This window comes from Notamacropus eugenii, chromosome 6 (assembly GCF_028372415.1).
Source record: "Notamacropus eugenii isolate mMacEug1 chromosome 6, mMacEug1.pri_v2, whole genome shotgun sequence".
In the NCBI taxonomy this organism is placed as follows: domain Eukaryota; kingdom Metazoa; phylum Chordata; class Mammalia; order Diprotodontia; family Macropodidae; genus Notamacropus; species Notamacropus eugenii.
In genome coordinates this window covers 340,451,501-340,469,618 of record NC_092877.1, presented here as the reverse complement: position 1 = coordinate 340,469,618, position 18,118 = coordinate 340,451,501, and the positions used below count along the sequence as shown (strand labels likewise).

Below are 18,118 nucleotides of genomic sequence, written 5' to 3'. Positions count from 1 at the left end.
TAAGGCATTCATAATGCTAGAGTCACTGAGGTACTTCTCATCTCTCTATACAATACATATATATATCTCAAAGTCTTCTTCTGTGTTTTGGAGGTTCCCCTGGATCCTTGAAAGCTATATCAGCAGGGTGTGACCTCTAGTAAGTCATGTCCACTTGGAATGACTTTGAGCATAGACGTAGGGATCGGTATTTTATCCAAGGTCAAGACTGGTCAAGTTCAGAGAATCTCAGCATCAGTTTGGCAGCAGGGCAAAAATATTTTACTCACAACCACCACTGGAACCACATTTACCATTTGACATATATATATACACACATATATATATATACATATATGTATGTATGTTGTGGTCTATTTGGTGAAAGAAATTCCCCCATCAAAAAGATTTAAGCAAGCTAGAATGCTGAGCTGAAATCTAATAAAGATAAGTGTAAGGCATTATACTTAGGCTCCAAAAATCAATTTTACAAGTTTGAGATTTAAGACTTGGTTAGGCATCAGTTCATCACTCTTATGTTTGGGCTCCAAAAATCAACTTCCCAAGTTTGAAACTCAAGGCATGGTTCCCAATAGAACATCTGGAAAAAAATCTGGGGTTTTTAATGAAACATGAGACCCAGGAAGGGAGAGAATAGCTCCACTGTAGTTGTTCTGGTGAGACTACGTTAGGAGTGTTATGTTCAGTTCTGGGTGCCACTTTTTGTAAGGGCACTATGCCATATGAAGGAACTGGGGATGTTTAGCTTAAAGATTTACGGGGAAACACGAGATCTGTCTTCAAGTATTTGAGGAACTGTCATGTGGAAGACAGATTAGCCTTGTTCTGCTCAGCCCCAAGGGACAGAATTAGGAGTGACAGTTCCAAGTCCCCAAGAGGCAGATCATAGGCTTAGAGGTAGAAGGAACCTAGATAGAGATCACTTTGTTCATCTCATTACAGGGGAGAATACTGAGGCTAGGGAGGCAAAGTGGAGACTTACCCAAAGTATCGGGGGAGAGATTTTAATCCAGCTCCTTTTGACTTCAAATTTGGACTCTTTCCACTTCCCAGTATTGCCTCTTGATATAAGAACAAAGTCCCTGAGAATTAGACCTATTCAAAAACAAAATGGATTGTCTCAGGAGGTAGTGGGGTCCCCCCTCATGAGAGGTCTCCAAACAAATGTTGGCTTGCTGAATGTTATAGGAATCTTCTCATGTATGGGTTGGGCTAGATGGTCTCTGAAGTTTCTTCCAACTGACATTCTGTGATATGTCATCTACAAAATCATACATCCTTGAATTATTCAATTTCACATTTTACAGATATATTTATATAACAATATATTATATTTATATAACATACATACTCATATCAATTACATGTATGTATATGCACATGCATATGTATATACACACACACAAACATATACATGTGGCACAGTAAGAGCTGGAACTCAGGAAGACCCAAGTTCAAATTCTGTCTCAGACACTAAGTAGTGTTACCGTGAGAAAGTCACTTAATCACTCCCAGCCTGTTTTCTCATCTGTAAAATGAAGATATTATTATCACTTTCCTTACAGATTTGTTGTAAGAAAGCACTGTAACATATGTACAGTGCTTTGCAAACCTCAGAGCTATATAAATGCTAGGCATTATTTTTATTACGTACATCTAATCCAATAAACATTTTAAGTGTGCCAAGCACTGAACTAAAGCTCTGAGGATACAATTAATAAAAAGACAGTCCTGGGTCTCAATGACCTTACAATCTAATGATGGGGGCGTGGGGAAAAGGCAGCTTATGAAAGGAGACAAGAAGGGGGGGATGATAATATCAGAAGGGACCCTATGTGGGGCTGTCTTGTTTCTGTGGAGTTGAAACCAGACGGCAACAAATGCAGAGTGGAATGAGACACAAGGTCCAGTTTCTGCTCTCTGTAAAGGAAGACACAGGGAGGAGTTTGGTATTACACCCTCCAGTCCAGAGGAGAAGAGTCTTGGGGAGATGGCTGAATCAAGGCTGAACTAGCAGTATGGTGATGAGATTAGAGATGATGGCTTAGCCTGGAAGGGGCATCTTGTTCCATAGAATTAGAATGTATATGACAGACCACATCATATGCAATACTAAATACTAAAAATTTCATACCCGTATTTTGGGAGAGGTCATCTGAATTTGATTCCATTTAGGGAACTTGTGGTGAGGAAACGCTACCAATGTAGGTCCTTAACGTAGGTCTCAAATTTATAGTTCTATATAGTTGTCTAGGGGTACTGAAAAATGAACTGATTTGTCCAGAGTTACACAGCCCAAGTCAAAAATGAAACCGATCCAGATTTTCCTCATTCTGGAGCTGGCATTCTATTTTGCCAAAATGCCTCTCTTCACACATTCACACACACATTATTAAGAGTAGGGTTAATCTGTTGACAATATGTTAACAAACATTTATTGAGCATCGACTCTGTGCCAGGCTAGGCACCGGATTGGTGATTTCATTAGTATAGGGAGCTCCCAATGAGGCTCTCTACTACTGTAGGAACTTGTCTTTAGTTGCCCAAAATGCAGTTGAATGACTTGCCCAGGGTCATATAGTTAGTTTGTGTAAGAGGGAGAACTTGAACTCAGGCCCTCGGCACCAAGACCATTTCCTACAACATGCTGCCTCTGTTATGCACTTTGACATTTCTTTCTCCAGCTTATTTTACAGATAAGGAAACAGAGGCAAACAGGGTTAAGTGACTCACCCAGGGTCACAGAGCTAGTAAGTGTCTGAGGCCAGATTTGACCTCAGGAAGATGAGTCTTCCTGACTCAAGGTCTGACACTCAGCACAATGCTGCCAGCTAACTGCTATGCTACAGATTAACTGCTTTGCTTAAAAATGCATTAGGATCCCTCAGAAGGGTTATTCTTGCTATATATGGTAGTTCATTCGTTAATCAAAGATATCCCTCCACTCAATTCTAAGTCTCTTTGTATGGCAAAGGCTATCCTCTTTCTCTCAATTACTAGAAAGCAGGGGATGTTTTATTCAATGCCACCTCAGGAACAGCAAGAACTTTTGCTGAGGATAATCACTTCCATTCACAGTTGACACCACAAAGTCATCGTGAGGGAGTAAAACTTTGCCTAATGGCAGCCAGCCATAAAAACAGCCTGGTTAAAATGGTAACTTGATCAGAAACAGATTTAGGCAACATGAAAAATGGGGAGGTTTGGCAAAACACAAACATTCAAAAGCTACTTTGCAAGAGAAACTCATCTAGCAACGATTACACGACTTAAGGGTTTTAACCCACTGTGCAACCTATCTGCTTCATGGGCTAAAAAAAAAACCTTTGCTATATTAGAGCTGATGCTTAAAAGTAGTTGCTGTTTCAAGTAAAGTGGTCAAATGCAAAGTGTTATGGGTCACAAGAGGTGCCTTGAAGATTTAGCATGGAGAAGATTCCGGAGAGATAGGAAAGCTCTCAAGGTTATCTCAAGGAAAGGATAATATATGAAGAGATTAAGCTTGTCCTATTTGTTTCCAGAGGACAAAGGGCTTCTTCACAGAGAACACATTAGTGAATCAAGACATAAACAAAACAAAAAAGCCTCAGTATTTTTCAAAAAAAAAATATATATATATATATATATGTATATATATACTACCCTGTTATCTGTTAGAATAATTTTTGGTCTAATTAAAATTCTGGCATAAAGTTGTTTTGTTTAGTTCTCATTTTCACGCAAATTGTGCCTTTTGGGTATCATGCCTATAAAGGGCATTTACTGGTCACCTGGAGGGCCATGATCTGTTCATTGATCAGTTATAGATCCTGATTTGTAGTTTAGAGGACTGGACTTGGAGTAAGGGAAGTCTGGGTTCAAAGTCCTCCTAGATAGATACTTGATTGCTTTGTGACCCTGAATAGGTCATTTTCCTTCTCTGTGCCTCAGTTTACTCTTCTGTAAAAACTGAAAAGTTTGAAATCAGTAGCCTTTAAAGTCTCTTCTGTAGGCAGCTGGGTGGTTCAGTCAGAAAGGTTCATCTTCCCGAATTCAAATCTGATCTCAGACACTTACTAGCTGTGTGCTCCTGGACAAGTCACTTTACCCTGTTGGCTTCAATTTCCTTATCTTTAAAATGAGCTGTAGAAGAAAGTCGCAAACCACTACAGTATCTTTGCTAAGAAAACCCCAAATGAGGTCACAAAGAATGGGACATGACTGAGATAACTGAACAGAATCTTTTCGAGATCTAAATCTATAATCTTAACTAATCTCAACCACCATTTTACCTTGTTAGAGCCTCATTGCCATCTAGTGGCAAAAAAGGTGAACCTTGTATTATGCAGTGACCATTGGTCCATCCATCCATCCATCCATCCATCCATCCATCCATCCATCCATCTATCCATCCATTTTTATGTTACCCTCTCCAGACAGTTTTTTTCCCCTTGGAACACATTGTAGGCAAGAAGGGCAACTGCTTGTATGAGGTGATTTGAGGTGATAAGACAGATATTCTTGTAGGAGTTCTCTTTGTAGGTAGACTAGTTAAGGTACTTTCTTTAGAAAAGCATAGCACTATCACAAAATGTAAGTCATAGAACATCTTATCTGCACTAAACACATTGGTGAAAATGATTTCAGATTTTTTTGATCAGAAAAAATGGTCTCTGGAGGGAGGTTGCTATTATTCTAAAATTCTTAGCATGTTATCTCTCAAAGAATGTGAACATTTTATTGCATCAATACCCTAGTAAGAGAAACATAAAATTCTTACTTTAAACACAGGCAAAAAATTAGTTCCTTCATGCATGTGAAATGTGAGACCACGATTAGTCAATAAATGCTTTTGATTTTTAAAAACCTGTTTCAGTGCACTGTGTGGATTTTTTATGCAGTAACAACCACAAATAAACATTTTTGCAGTTAAGACTCTTATACTATTTAGAGAAACAGATTAAAAATGAAAGCAACATAACCACAAAAGTTTCAGAAAACATTCATAAATTTAAGTTTATTTGTGATAAATTTTATTTCTTCCTCCCCTCTTTCATGTTATATGTACAAATTAAAAATTAATCTTTTTCCCCCCTCAGGATGGGCAGTCGGATCCATGTCTATCCCAATGGATCCTTGTTTATTGGGGCAGTCACCGAAAAGGATGCAGGTGATTATTTGTGTGTTGCCAGAAATAAAATTGGTGATGACCTGATTTTGATGAAAGTTAGCCTGAGAATGAAACCTGCCAAAATTGACCACAAGCAGCACTTCAAGAAGCAAGTACTACATGGGAAAGACTTCCAAGTGGACTGCAAAGCTTCAGGTTCCCCTGTGCCAGAGATATCTTGGAGTCTGCCAGATGGAACGATGATAAACAACGTTATGCAAGCAGATGATGGCAGGCGACGGTCTCGGCGATACATCCTTTTTGATAATGGTACATTGTATTTCAACAAGGTTGGAATTGCAGAGGAAGGAGATTATACTTGTTATGCACAGAACACTCTAGGAAAAGATGAAATGAAGGTTCACCTGACAGTTGTTACAGCTGCCCCTCGGATAAGACAGAGTCACAAGACTTACATTAGAGTGACTGCTGGGGAAACTGCAGTACTTGTCTGTGAGGTCATTGGGGAGCCCAAGCCCCAAATATTTTGGTTGCTCCCTTCCAGTGACATAATTTCATCTTCTACTGACAGATACTTGCTGGGTGACAATGGAGCATTATCTATTGGCAAAGTAAAGTTGCTCGATTCTGGAGAGTACATGTGTGTTGCACGAAATCCAAGTGGGGATGATACAAGACTATACAGATTGGATGTAGTCTCCAAGCTTCCCCTGATCAATGGCCTATATTCCAACAAAACGGTCATCAAAACAACTGCTGTGCAGCACTCCAAGAAATACCTGGATTGCCAAGGAGAAGGGACACCTCCACCAGAAATAATGTGGATTATGCCTGACAACATTTTCCTCACAGCACCATATTATGGGAGCAGGATCACTGTCCATAAGAATGGCACCCTAGAAATAAGGAATGTCAGGCTCACTGACACTGCAGATTTTATCTGCACTGCTCGTAATGATGGTGGAGAGAGTGTCCTGGTAGTTCAGTTGAAGGTATTAGAAATGCTACGACGACCAACATTCAGAAATCCATTTAATGAAAAAGTTGTAGCTCAGCCCGGGAAGCCCATGGCACTAAACTGTTCTGTGGATGGAAATCCACCCCCAGAAATCATTTGGCTTTTACCCAATGGCACACGATTTTCTAGTGGAAACCCAAATTCCCGGTATCAACAAGGAAGAAATGGTTCTTTGATTATTATTAAACCAACTAGGGATGATGCAGGGAAATATCGTTGTGCTGCAAGAAATAAAGTTGGGTACATTGAAAAACTAATTATATTGGAAATTGGCCAGAAACCTGTTATTCTTACCTATGTGCAGGGAATGATAAAGAGCATCACTGGGGAGTCTGTATCCCTTCATTGTATGTCTGATGGAAGCCCTAAACCAAACATCATCTGGACAGTGCCCAGTGGTCATGTGATAGACAGGCCTCAAATTAATGGAAAATACACATTACATGAAAATGGCACGTTAGTCCTCAGCAAGGTCACTCCTCAAGACAGAGGAAGCTATGTATGCAAAGCGCAGAACAGCATTGGTGAGGCCGCAATCACCATTCCAGTCATGATTGTTGCGTACCCACCACGGATTACCAATCGGCCCCCAAGGAACGTACACACGTTGACTGGAGCAGCCATTCATCTCCACTGCATGGCTCTGGGGATACCAAAACCAGAAGTTACATGGGAAATGCCTGACCACTCAGTGCTTTCTGTATCAAGCAAAGTCAGGTCAAGCAGAAGTGAACTCCTTCACCCACAAGGCACACTCATTCTTCAGAACCCCAAGACATCAGATTCAGGGATATATACATGCACAGCAAAGAATCAGCTTGGGAGTGATTATGCAACAACTTATGTTCAAGTGATCTGAGATGAGCAAGTAACCATCTGAACAGCTGTTAACAGAGTCTACATCTGGACAAAGTCCATTTTAGGAAGAAGTTTAATCAAAGGCAGCCATAGGCATGTAAATGATTTTAAATACATTTACAGTATTAAATTTACAATGGACATGCAAAAAAAAAAAAACAACCTTGGAAAAAAATCTTACATGATGAACTCCTACTGATTTCTTCAATGACCAAATGGATTTCAAAACAAACTTTAACTTAAGGCACTTTTATTTTGCCAACAAATAACAATGACCAAAAAACATATTTCCCCATAAAATAAGAAATCTTGAATGTACCTGAATTCTTCAGTAAAGGGCAGACCCAGACCTACTCCTCAACTCCTACAGTTGCCTAGCGTCCATCTTGTATCATTATAAGCATGGCACCCACATTATAGAAAACCGAAAAAGATCATTGTGTCATGAGTGGTAAACTACCATCCTGGTGTACAAATATTTTGTCAAAACCTACAGAAGACAAATGTTGAACTGTCTTGCTCATGACACATTGTACTTTCATACTGTAAATTTTCTTTGACAGGGAAGTTTTGAAGTCTTAAGAGCTGGATTTTAACAATAAATGTTGTCAGACTCTCAAATTTAAAATGCAACTGAACTTAATAAGGTAAAGGAAGAGGTAATTATGGTCTGCCAATTTCTCTATTGAAAATGCAAGAAAACTTTTTTTCAATAATTTGAAGTCTTACAGAGACCCCAGGCTTTAGGGGTGTGTGTGTGTATTATATGTATATATATATATACACACATATATATATATATATGGATATATATATATATATACACATATTTATGTAAGGAGAGAGAGGGAGAGAGAGAGAGAAAGAGAGAGAGAGAGAGAGAGAGAGAGAGAGAGAATGTGTATTTGTGAGTCTACCAGTAAGCAGTGTCCACTATGGAAACCACCTCCATTGATAAAAATGGCCCACTCATCTTGAACTCCTAGTCAAAGTGGCCTAGAGCACTGCAAAGTTAAATGACACAGCCATAGGTAAGTGTCAGAGGCAGGATTTGAACCCAGGTCTTCCTCACTTTATTATCCATTCCACCAGGTTGCTTCTTCTCTCCAAAGGATGCCACACTGAATTATGAGCTATATAGCCTTCAAAAGCTAGAGAATTTCTTTATGAGAAAAAGTTAAGTAGGGGACTTATAGGCTACAAATGAAATTACACTGCATTTCAAATTGAAAGATCGATCATTCAATCAACTTTTATGAAATGCTTTCTTTTCTAATTCACTGAACTGCATTCATATGAAGTGATCAGTTGAACAGGAATTAATGTATCTTGGGGAAGCCACAGGCCATTAACTTCTTTGTAACTCTAGAAGGTCAGATATTCAAGCATAAATTCTGGATCATAAAATGTAAATGCCTGCCTATTTTTTTAGGAAGGAAAATTGGGTCAATAAAGAGGAAGGTTCAGGCAGAGTTTGTACAGATCATCCCTGGGCATTTAAAATTGAGGATGGTATAATTATTTCCTTCTCTGTCCCACCCCCACCAGCTACCAAATGCCAATCCCATGGAGAATATATAGACTGGGTGGCTCATCTACCAGTGGCTGCATGTCAATGCTTATGTTTTAAATACCCTACCTATTAGCACATTAAAAAAACAATCACTGGCATGTATCCATTGTTAGACATGTTTTAAATATGACAGCATTTTAATTGCCCTGCTTAGGAGACCATCTGATGACTACATTGGTGGTGATGGGTCAAGAGATCCCATTTATTATAATGACTTGTCTCCACTTGCTGCCAAGTTAAGGGCAAATAGAATCTGCGTGTGTGTGTGTGTGTGTGTGTGTGTGTGTGTGTGTGTGTGTGTTGAAGCTACACATACGCATGGCAAGAACTGATGTTGGTAAAGGAGGAAGGGTCATTTAAGTTCAAAAGACTGAGTAGCTACTCTATACCATGTTGGAACCTAGGTCCTATTTTGGAAGATGGGTAAGGACTCTGTTCTCAAACTAAGAAAATTCCCTCTCTCTGCCTCACCATGAAAGTATCAGGATGTATCAATGGACATATTAACAGCCTCTTTCCTGGGGTTAAAAACCAGTCATTTGAGTGCAAAATGTTGCATTTATTTTTTTAAAAAATCTTAGGATGAAGATTAATTGAGGAAAATGTGGTGGGGTGTGGAGCTTATTCTGTTAGATTTTCTTTTTTTTTTTTCCCCCTTTTAAACTCTTAAACCAATATTTAGGAAACCTAATTTCTGGCCCTAGCTTTATTACCAGCATCCCATATGGTCCATGAGCGATGAAATCTTTCAGGGTTCCTCAGTCTCCAATGGACATCATCATACCGATCTCTCTCAGGCTTTTCATGTGAGTTATAACTAATAAATTACTTGAAATAACTTCTGCAAAATATAAAGTGCTTACAAATGCTATGCGATTGTAACAATTATTCTAAAAAGAGTATTATTGTCATTTGCTCTTTGAGAAAAAATTATCCCCGAACACCTAAGAACGGCATTTTTAATGCCATCGATTTCAAAGGGCAGAGGGAAAAAAAAGAAAAACAGAACTAACTAGGCATGAGAATCACATTCCAGTCGTTTTCTCAATGTGGTGACATTATTTGAATGAGAAGTATGTATAAATGAACTGCTTCACTAACATTAATGACGATACTTATAACGACAAGCTGAATTCTACAGACAGATGTTCTGAAAAGAAAGACAAACTGTTAACTCAGGGATGACAATGGTCTTAATGTTTTGGCAAAGTCTTCCCCAGCCCAGAGTAAACTGAGAATATGTGGGCTGGAATGGAGTATTTCACAGTGTACAAAGCAGTCCACATGAATGTTACCACGGCAAAAGTAAGCAGATGTGAATCGGAGGTTGTTTGCATTTGTCAAAATGTGCAATGAGTCACTCACCACAGAAAATACAAATCACCTAGAGAATGCATTTCAAAACAAAATCACCACCTACTGTGGAATCAGTGGCATTTGTGGGAAAATGCCACTCTGCAGTTTGCTGAGTATAGACATCTATTCACAGTATGTTTGACTATTGTACATGTAAAATCATATGGCAAAAATGAAAAAAAATTAATGAATACAGACCAGGGAAAATATCCCCGTATGTTTTTTAAATGCCCTGCAATTTTCACATTCAAAATTTGTGCATCTAATTCTAAAAAAATATCATATGGAATACTCTTAAGTTACACAAACTGATAATCATTTACTGTAATTTTTACTCTAATATGAGCAAATTACCACATACTTGAACAAAGTTAAAATAGTTATTATTTCTTTATAATAAATCTGATGTATAATTAATTTACTTGTGCTTTTTTGCACCAATTTATAAATACAGTATAGGCAATACACAACCAAGACTGACACTAACGATATTAATTAAATTCAAAAGAGCAAATACTTACCATACAAAAGAAACAGCCAAGCATACCTTATGAGAGGGATAGCTTTGGGGGCCTTAGGGGCGAGATTCTGGGGAAACTGTGCCATGTCTGAGCACTACAGGACCTCAGAATAGCTCTGAAGAACTTGCCTAGGATGGGGACAGGGATTTTTGTTAAGCTGGCAAAAGGGCTCCAGAGAGAAGAACTTGGACAGTCATCTTGCCAACTCAGGCATGAAATGCTAGTGATAACATGGTAGTAAATGCAGGCCTTTAGGAATGACATTTTGTCCATTTCTAAAGGCCCCCTATTAAGGAGATCCCCAACTGAAAGCGATTTTAGAACACAGCTACCAATGACGTTTAAGAACCTCAGCCCATAGCTCTGCCTTTAACTCCTAGGAAGTTTCAATATAAGCAAGAAACTGTTTCAGCACCTTCTGACCACAAGGAAAGCGAGAGGAAAAATTCTGTCATTGATCCACAACAAAAAAAAGTTTATAAAGTGCTTATGAAATTACAAACATTTAAAATGAATAGGTCTCAAAGAAATGTCCTTTCCACTGTTAAAGGATCTGAGAGGTGAGCACTTAATGAGCAAGTCAACCTGTATTTCAAAATCTGTCCTGCTTTTTTTCCATTGAGCAGTTTGGTCCAGCGCAGGTCCTCCCAAAATGCTGTGCCACTAATAAATAAAAATGCAAGATCCAGCATTCTTCATTCTTTTTGAAATGCAAAGATTCAGAAAAGCACCAATTTCAAATGCTTCCCCACAAAATTCTTCTTAGAAGTTTGCCCAGATGAAGCAAACTCAGATAATGATTTTAAAGCTGAATGCAACAAACCCAAACAAAGCTTCTTGTTGCTTTCTGTTAAAGCTTCACTCTAAATGTAGTACGAAAAAGAAATCAAGGCAAAAATTATAAGAAACCATAGAGAAAAAAGGAAAATTTCTCAGAATAACTAGTGCATTGGATTTGACTTGCTCTTTTTCAGTGCAAACCACAAACTAGGTATCATTTCTTCAGCCACGTTTCAGAAGTGGGAAGGATGCCCGTATGGAGTTACTCCTTGTTGTGGCTGGTTACCTAAAGAGAAAAAAAATGAATCATATAAAAATGTAGCTAGCTATTTACATGCAAATGAGTGGCATAGAGAAGTAAAAAGACAATAACAAATACAGATAAGTTAAAAAAAAAGACAAGTAAATTCACAGACTTAAAAAGAAGCTGTAAAAAAAAGTGAAGTACATGGAACCCAAGGGACTCTGGATTCTGCCAATCTTTTCTTTACCCCAGCATTTTGGGGGGGGGGTGAAGAGTTTATTTATCTTAGCCCTCTAGAAAACAACTAGGAAATCTAAATATTTGTGAAGTATATTTTTAAAATAAGCTTTTACAAAGCTAAGTAACAAATTCCTGAAACATCCACATTAGCTTTTACCCATGGTAATTCCATATATTACATTTTCATAAAAGCAAACTAAAAAAAAAGGGTACCCACTATAGTCTATAATCCAAAAAAGAGGTAATTTTGTGACACCCCTTTTTTCACTTGGTTGAAAACTAAGGCAACCAATTTTAGCAACAGAAATAAAGCCCAAGGAAAACATTCTCCAGACTAATTTTAAACAGTGTCAGAGTATGAATTACAACATTTGCTCTCTGATTCAGTTTTCACTTTTTTAAGTGAAAGTAACCACAGATACTTCTTCGCTGAATGAATGTAAGAGTAAAGAGTATCTCCTTCAAAATACTCCAAGTCCAAAGCAAAGGAGGAAACGATTCTGCCCCTCTTCCTCCCCATGTGGAGTACAAACGCAAGTCCAATACTCACTAGAAAGCTGTTTCTGGAGTTGTCGGACTAATGCTGCTGTCTGTTGCTGCTGCTGCGTCTGTTGTAAGCCTTGCCTGGGAAACTGTAATCACGAAAGGAGATCAGTATGAAGGTTGATTGGAGTAACTCCCATCAGGGACCATATCAAGGAAAACAAGAAACACACGCACACACACACATATAGACACATGCTTCTTCTCCAGATCATTTTCGACCAAAGCAAAATTCTTCACTCCAAATTAAAATGGGAACATAAGTGTTACATTCTAGGAACTGTATGAACAACATATCAGTTTGGCATTAAAAGTGAAGATGTGGAACGTACGCTGTCTAGTGTACTTGCCAGTTGGGACAACTATGCCCCTTGTCTATTTCATGTCCTTTTAAGGACTGAAATTGTCCAGGCAACTAGGATGTACTTGGGAACAGGAGATACTGATTTTCTGCAAACCATCTTATGCCACTCTATAATGGATAAGGCTTCTGCTTTTATAGCTTTATATAGCTTCTGCTTTTTATGTTATATCAAACTAGAAATGTGCCTTGGCAGCATTTAGAGTTCAAGAACCTTTAAAAAAATATTTTGATAAATGCACTTTGTCACTGATAATCTTTGCAATCCTTTGTAATTTTTTAATTTAAAAATATTCTCACAAAGGGTCCATAAGCCTCACTGCCAACGGGGTCCATAACACCTAAGACATAAATAAGCCCTGGTACAGAGGGTTCCTGATTGAAACAGATTGTGTTGAAAACGTTTGTTTCTAAGTCAGCTGTTGGAATTTGGACTTCTTTTCCCCAAAGAAGTAGTATTAAAGCAATTAGCCAACAAATGCTTACTTAAAGTTGTTTAATGGAGCTAAGCTAAAGTTGTTAATCTGACAAGATGGGAATGGGGAGATCTTATGATTTTTGTGAGAAAGAGATGAAGAGAAAAAAAAGAATTCTCTTCTATTTTCATGGGCTCAGGGCTAGCTCTAGATCTGTCTTTTCTCTCCCTGACCTCTCACCTGAGCTCCAAATTCCCATCTGTAACTGCCTAAAGAATTTTTCAGCCTGGACATTTCTCTAGTGCCTCAAACTCAACATATCCAAAGCTGTTCTCATTATTGTCTGCTGGATCCAAGAGTTAGTTAGAAGGGACCTCAGTGTCCAAACCCCTCATTTCATAGATGAGGAAATTAAAGCCCACTGAGGTTATCTTTTCCTCAGGGTCTTGAGGGTAGCTGACATCAGAGGCAGGATCTGAACTCAGATCTTCTGAGTCCATAGCCAATGAATCCCTTCCCCCTGTATCTATGCCTCCTTTTCTCTATTTTGTTACTGTTCACTAGTTCCTTTCCTCCATAGAATCAAGGACTCTTAGACTTGGGGCCCTGAGACTCCATCTAATCCAACTGATATCTGAAGAAGAAAATGTTTTGTTTTTTTTAATTGAGAGTATGTTGTGTTTATGGCCTAATGATGATCAAGAATGACTGAAGAAAATACTGTGCCAATCTTGGCAAATAAAAGAGGTTCAAATGTGTTGCCATGGTGATGATTAATACAACCTGCTATGTTGAGTTCAAATCCAGGCTCTGACACTTACTAGCTGTGTGGCCCTGGGCCTCTACCTCTCTGAGCCTCAGTGTCCTCATCTGTAAAAAAAAGGTACAATAATACTTTCACTACCTACCTCACTGAATTGTGGGGAGGAAAGTGTTTTGTAAATTTTAAGGCACCCTAAAATGTGTTATTATTTTTCTTTAAAAAAGGTAAGAGAAAAAATATAATATTGTGATTATTGAAATTTCTACCACAACATTTTACACAATGAAGCAATTTTAAATTCTCATCTCAGCATAATGACAGATAGACAGATGTGGCATGTAGACAAGTTATTGGAGGTTTTTATTATAAGAAGTCAGTCGCCTAAAGTTAAAACAAAAAGGAATACAGCTAAGTTTTGATTAATAGGAATAATAACACATGTATTTGAATTTGCATTATTTAAAATATGGCAGCTGGTTCTAACTCAATGGAAAAAATGTGGAATGAATTCAAATAATGTGACCATTCCAGGGAATTTATTTTTCATTCTAGTCGAGACCTAGCTGTAAAGTGACTCCTAGCCTTCCATTAATCTCTCCAATCAGGTTTTACTCAGTGAAATCTAAATTGCCACCAGTCTAGCCCTGGTCATTATGTAAAGTGGTAATGAGAAGGTAATAGGATCAATCAATAAGCATTTATAATAACTGCCTACTATGTATGTATCAGGAATTGGGGATACAATTGCAAAAGGGAGACCATCCCTGCCTTCAAGGAACTTACATTTTCCTGTGGGATACAATATATTGACAGATAAATAAATACAAGGTATATATAGAATAATTATATGATGATTGAGAGGGCATGAACAACTGGGGGAATCGAGAAAAGGCCTCTTGCAGGAAACAGTATTTGAACTGAACCCTGAACGGAGTGAGAGGTCCCAAGAGCCAGTCATGAGGAAGGGGAGGATTCAGGTATGGGAGAAGATGGAGGAGTGAATGTCATAAATGAGAAATAAAAACCTGGTCAGCATGGCAAGCAACGAGTAACTAGCTTAGAAACGTAGACTAGTGGCAGCTTGGGACGGGCTTGAAACACTCAATAGTAGCATTTCTATTTTCTCCTACAGGCAATGAAGATCACTGAAACTTCTTAAGCTGAAGAGGTCATAGCAGTATTTTAGAATAACAATTTGGCAGTGTGTGAAATGGGTGCAGGGAGACAAAATCAGACAAATAGTTCAAGCAAGAGATGATGAACATCTAGATTAGGGAAGCTGTGGGGTGAATAGAAACAGATGAATTCTAAAGGTAGAATCTCAAGACCTCGCAACTCATGGAGCACAGGGATTGGGGGAGAGCAAAGAGTTGAGGATTACTCCTAGGTGGCAAACCCAGGTAACTGATAAAATAAAAAATAAAATGAGGAAGTTAGTATAGAAGCAAGGTTAGGTTTAATGAAAAAGCAATGGGTTCTGTTTGGGGCTTGCTGGGGTTGAGATGAATATGGAAGAATCAGGTGGAGCTGATAGAGAGATATAGACCAGGAGTTTAAGGGAGAGCTGAGGGCCTTGACAGAGTCAACTGCACAAAGATGACCCCCTGGGAGCTAACGAAATCATGGAAAGAATTGGAAAGACAGAAGAGAAGGCCCTAAGGGGCATGTACTCATAGAGGGTGGGACTTGGCTCAGGAATCCACAAGGGAGATGAAGAATGATGAAAATACCAATCCTACTATGATTCCCTACTCCTTTTCTTACTACATACTTTTCTCTATTTCTGTGGAAAATACAATGAATTTTTTTAAGTTTCCAAGGTATTTTCAGCTCCAACAAAGGGGTTGGAGGAGCCAATGGTTATTACCCCAGGGAAATGCTGATTCTCAGCAAGCACTTGCTGGCTATCCTTTTCTAAGCCTGTGAAGGACAAAGGGCTGGTCTTAAGAGTGAGGAAGACTTGAAATCTGCTCCTCTCTCTGGCACGTAACAGTTATTCAACTTATTTCAAGGCGTTAGACAATTCAGACTCAATTGCAGACGAAATGTCAACGTGCATTAGTGGTAGGAATATCCACGTGGGGAACTCCCTCATACCAATTATATTACAGGTCTAGATACCCCTAAAAAGATTTTTGAAAGTGAGCATTTGATACTATGGTCTTACTCCCTTATAGTCGATAAGTCAATTGTTGAAACAATTTGATGACTGTGAATTCTGTCACTACTAAGGTATTTTCTAAAAGAAGGATAAATAGCATAGATACAGAGCAAAGCTTTCACCATTTCCTCCAACATGTCCTACATATTCCTGTTCTGAAGTTATTACTAGTTCATTCCACTAATAGAAAGTGCACAGTAGGGCAGAAGGAATGTCAGCTTACAGGTGTGGACTTTGATTTCCTTTTTAAAAAGATGGGGTTGGCATAGATGAATTACTAAGGTATCTTTTGTCTCAAAAAACCTTAAATTCTATGAAATACTTAGACAAAAGACTCCATCTTTGTTGTACTTATTTCAAATTCAGCTTCAGAAAAATTTCCTGGAAAACTGAATCAAGGCACTTATTCTAAAATTCACCTCAAAGCTACCAGGCTATACCAAGTAGCAATTTAAGGGAAAGATAGTGTCTCTATAAGCTAAAGCTTCCAAAGACCTAAGGATCAAACACATTTGTATGCTTGGCACACCTTTTTCCACTGCCACCAAAGCAAAGCAGTGGAACTGTACTTCCCCATTCTACCTATTGATCACTTTTTTGGGCTAGCACCAATGTGGGAATTTGCTCAACTATATATATTTATTACAAGGGATTTTATTTTTTTCTTTCCTTTTCCATGGGAGACAGAGTGGTAGGGACAAGAATTTATTTTTGTTAGCTAAAAAATTAAATTTTAAAAAATACAGGCTAAACTTTATCATGGGTTACCACTTTGCACATAGGCTTACAGGCAGGCACAAAGGGAGGTCTCCACTGGTCTACGTACTTAATCTTTCTCCAAGGCAGCTCATCCAGAATGACTACTAACAAGTACACAGAACCAATGGATTGATGGTCTGGACTTCAGAAAGATTATGTTAATTGCTCTTCTTATCAGGGAAAAAGAAGCCTTTAATCAAATGACATAGCAGATGCATCATTTCTTCCTTTTGCTCAAGAAAACCTAATCATCTGATTTTATTAGCTGATTCCTTTCCACCCCAACTCCCGTCCCCCACAAGTCTACCAGAAACAAATACTTTGAGCAGAAGGAAAAGCGAGCTTTTCCATCTAGAGATTCTTTGTACTAGGATATCTAGAATCAGTTCTTTCCTTTCCAAAAGGAGAATTACAATACCTGCCTTCTTCTCACTCTCTTAGAAATTCTAAATAATCTGACTGTTGAAGAAAAGTGTGAGACTTTGGTCTGTGACATGTTTTATCTGATTAAAGGCTAATGCATCATTCATTAAAAAATCTGAAAAGAGGGTAAAATATCTGAATAGACCATGTACAATCTTGGATAGCCTATATAATTAAACGTTGAACTCTAATGAGTAGTCTCTTGAAAAATTCCAGTTTTAAAACTGTCTTTTCCCATGTTTTCCCAGGCTATTAGCTAAGGCAGCATGGCTTTAAGATGAAAAGAAAGAATATATCAGGAAGGGTTATAAACACAATTTTTTAAAATCCTGGCTGGAGTTCTAAGGAAAGTCCATTCTGTGTTTACAGATGGAGTCAACAGTTAACTCAATAACTTTAAAGTTTTAAATACATTTCCAATTCCAGAGGGTAACTGAAGCCAAGCATCACAGATGCCAAAGTCCTTTTTAAGAGCAAAGAGAATTCTATCTTAAATTCCAGGTATTTTTTTAATTAGCATCCAAACTACTTAGGTTAGTAAATGACAAAAAAGACATTAATGTGTGACCATCAGAAGCTCCAATTTATAAACTTGGGTTTTCTTGGTCTTCAGACAGAAAGGCACTACATTTGTACTAACTATCAAAAGCAGGGGCTTTCTTTTAAGTTCATTTGGTGAACTTAATATAATGATACTTTATCTGTCTATCTGGTCAGTCTCATGTTGGAAAAGGAGTGCATTTGCGCAGGGTTCCAGTGACAATTTGCGGAACCAGCATCTCACCATAAGCTGAGACCTCAGCAACTATAACTAACATTATACCAGGTTTTAAAGGCCACAAAGTACTTTACATTCCTTATCTCATAGAAACCGGAGAGAAGGTGCCACAGGTGGTATTATCTCCATTTTAGAGATCAAACAAGATGATATTTGTAAAGTGATTACTACAGAGTCTGGCATAGAGTTAGCTCTTAACAAATACTTGTTTCTT

At 38.2% G+C, this 18,118-nt stretch overlaps 2 protein-coding genes across 17 annotated transcripts in view; one reads left to right on the top strand and one right to left on the bottom strand.

Moving 5' to 3' along the window:
* Positions 1-7,607, top strand: part of IGSF10 (immunoglobulin superfamily member 10) — a 33,012-nt gene extending 25,405 nt beyond the window's left edge. Inside the window, exon 8 of the mRNA XM_072618308.1 lies at positions 5,079-7,607. Coding sequence (XP_072474409.1) covers positions 5,079-6,987 — 1,909 coding nt within the window. The 3' untranslated portion in view covers positions 6,988-7,607. The remainder of the gene's footprint in view (positions 1-5,078) is intronic.
* A 3,287-nt stretch (positions 7,608-10,894) lies between these two features.
* MED12L (mediator complex subunit 12L) overlaps positions 10,895-18,118 on the bottom strand; it is a 603,739-nt gene continuing 596,515 nt past the window's right edge. For 14 of the 16 annotated variants that reach the window (XM_072618312.1, XM_072618310.1, XM_072618323.1 and 11 more), the window contains 2 exons: positions 12,251-12,332; positions 10,895-11,502 (listed from right to left, as the gene is read on the bottom strand). In XM_072618312.1, coding sequence (XP_072474413.1) covers positions 11,450-11,502; positions 12,251-12,332 — 135 coding nt within the window. In that variant the 3' untranslated portion in view covers positions 10,895-11,449. Of the gene's footprint in view, positions 11,503-12,250; positions 12,333-13,841; positions 13,891-18,118 lie in introns of those variants that run through there. The other 2 variants (XM_072618315.1, XM_072618325.1) reach the window with 2 other exon arrangements.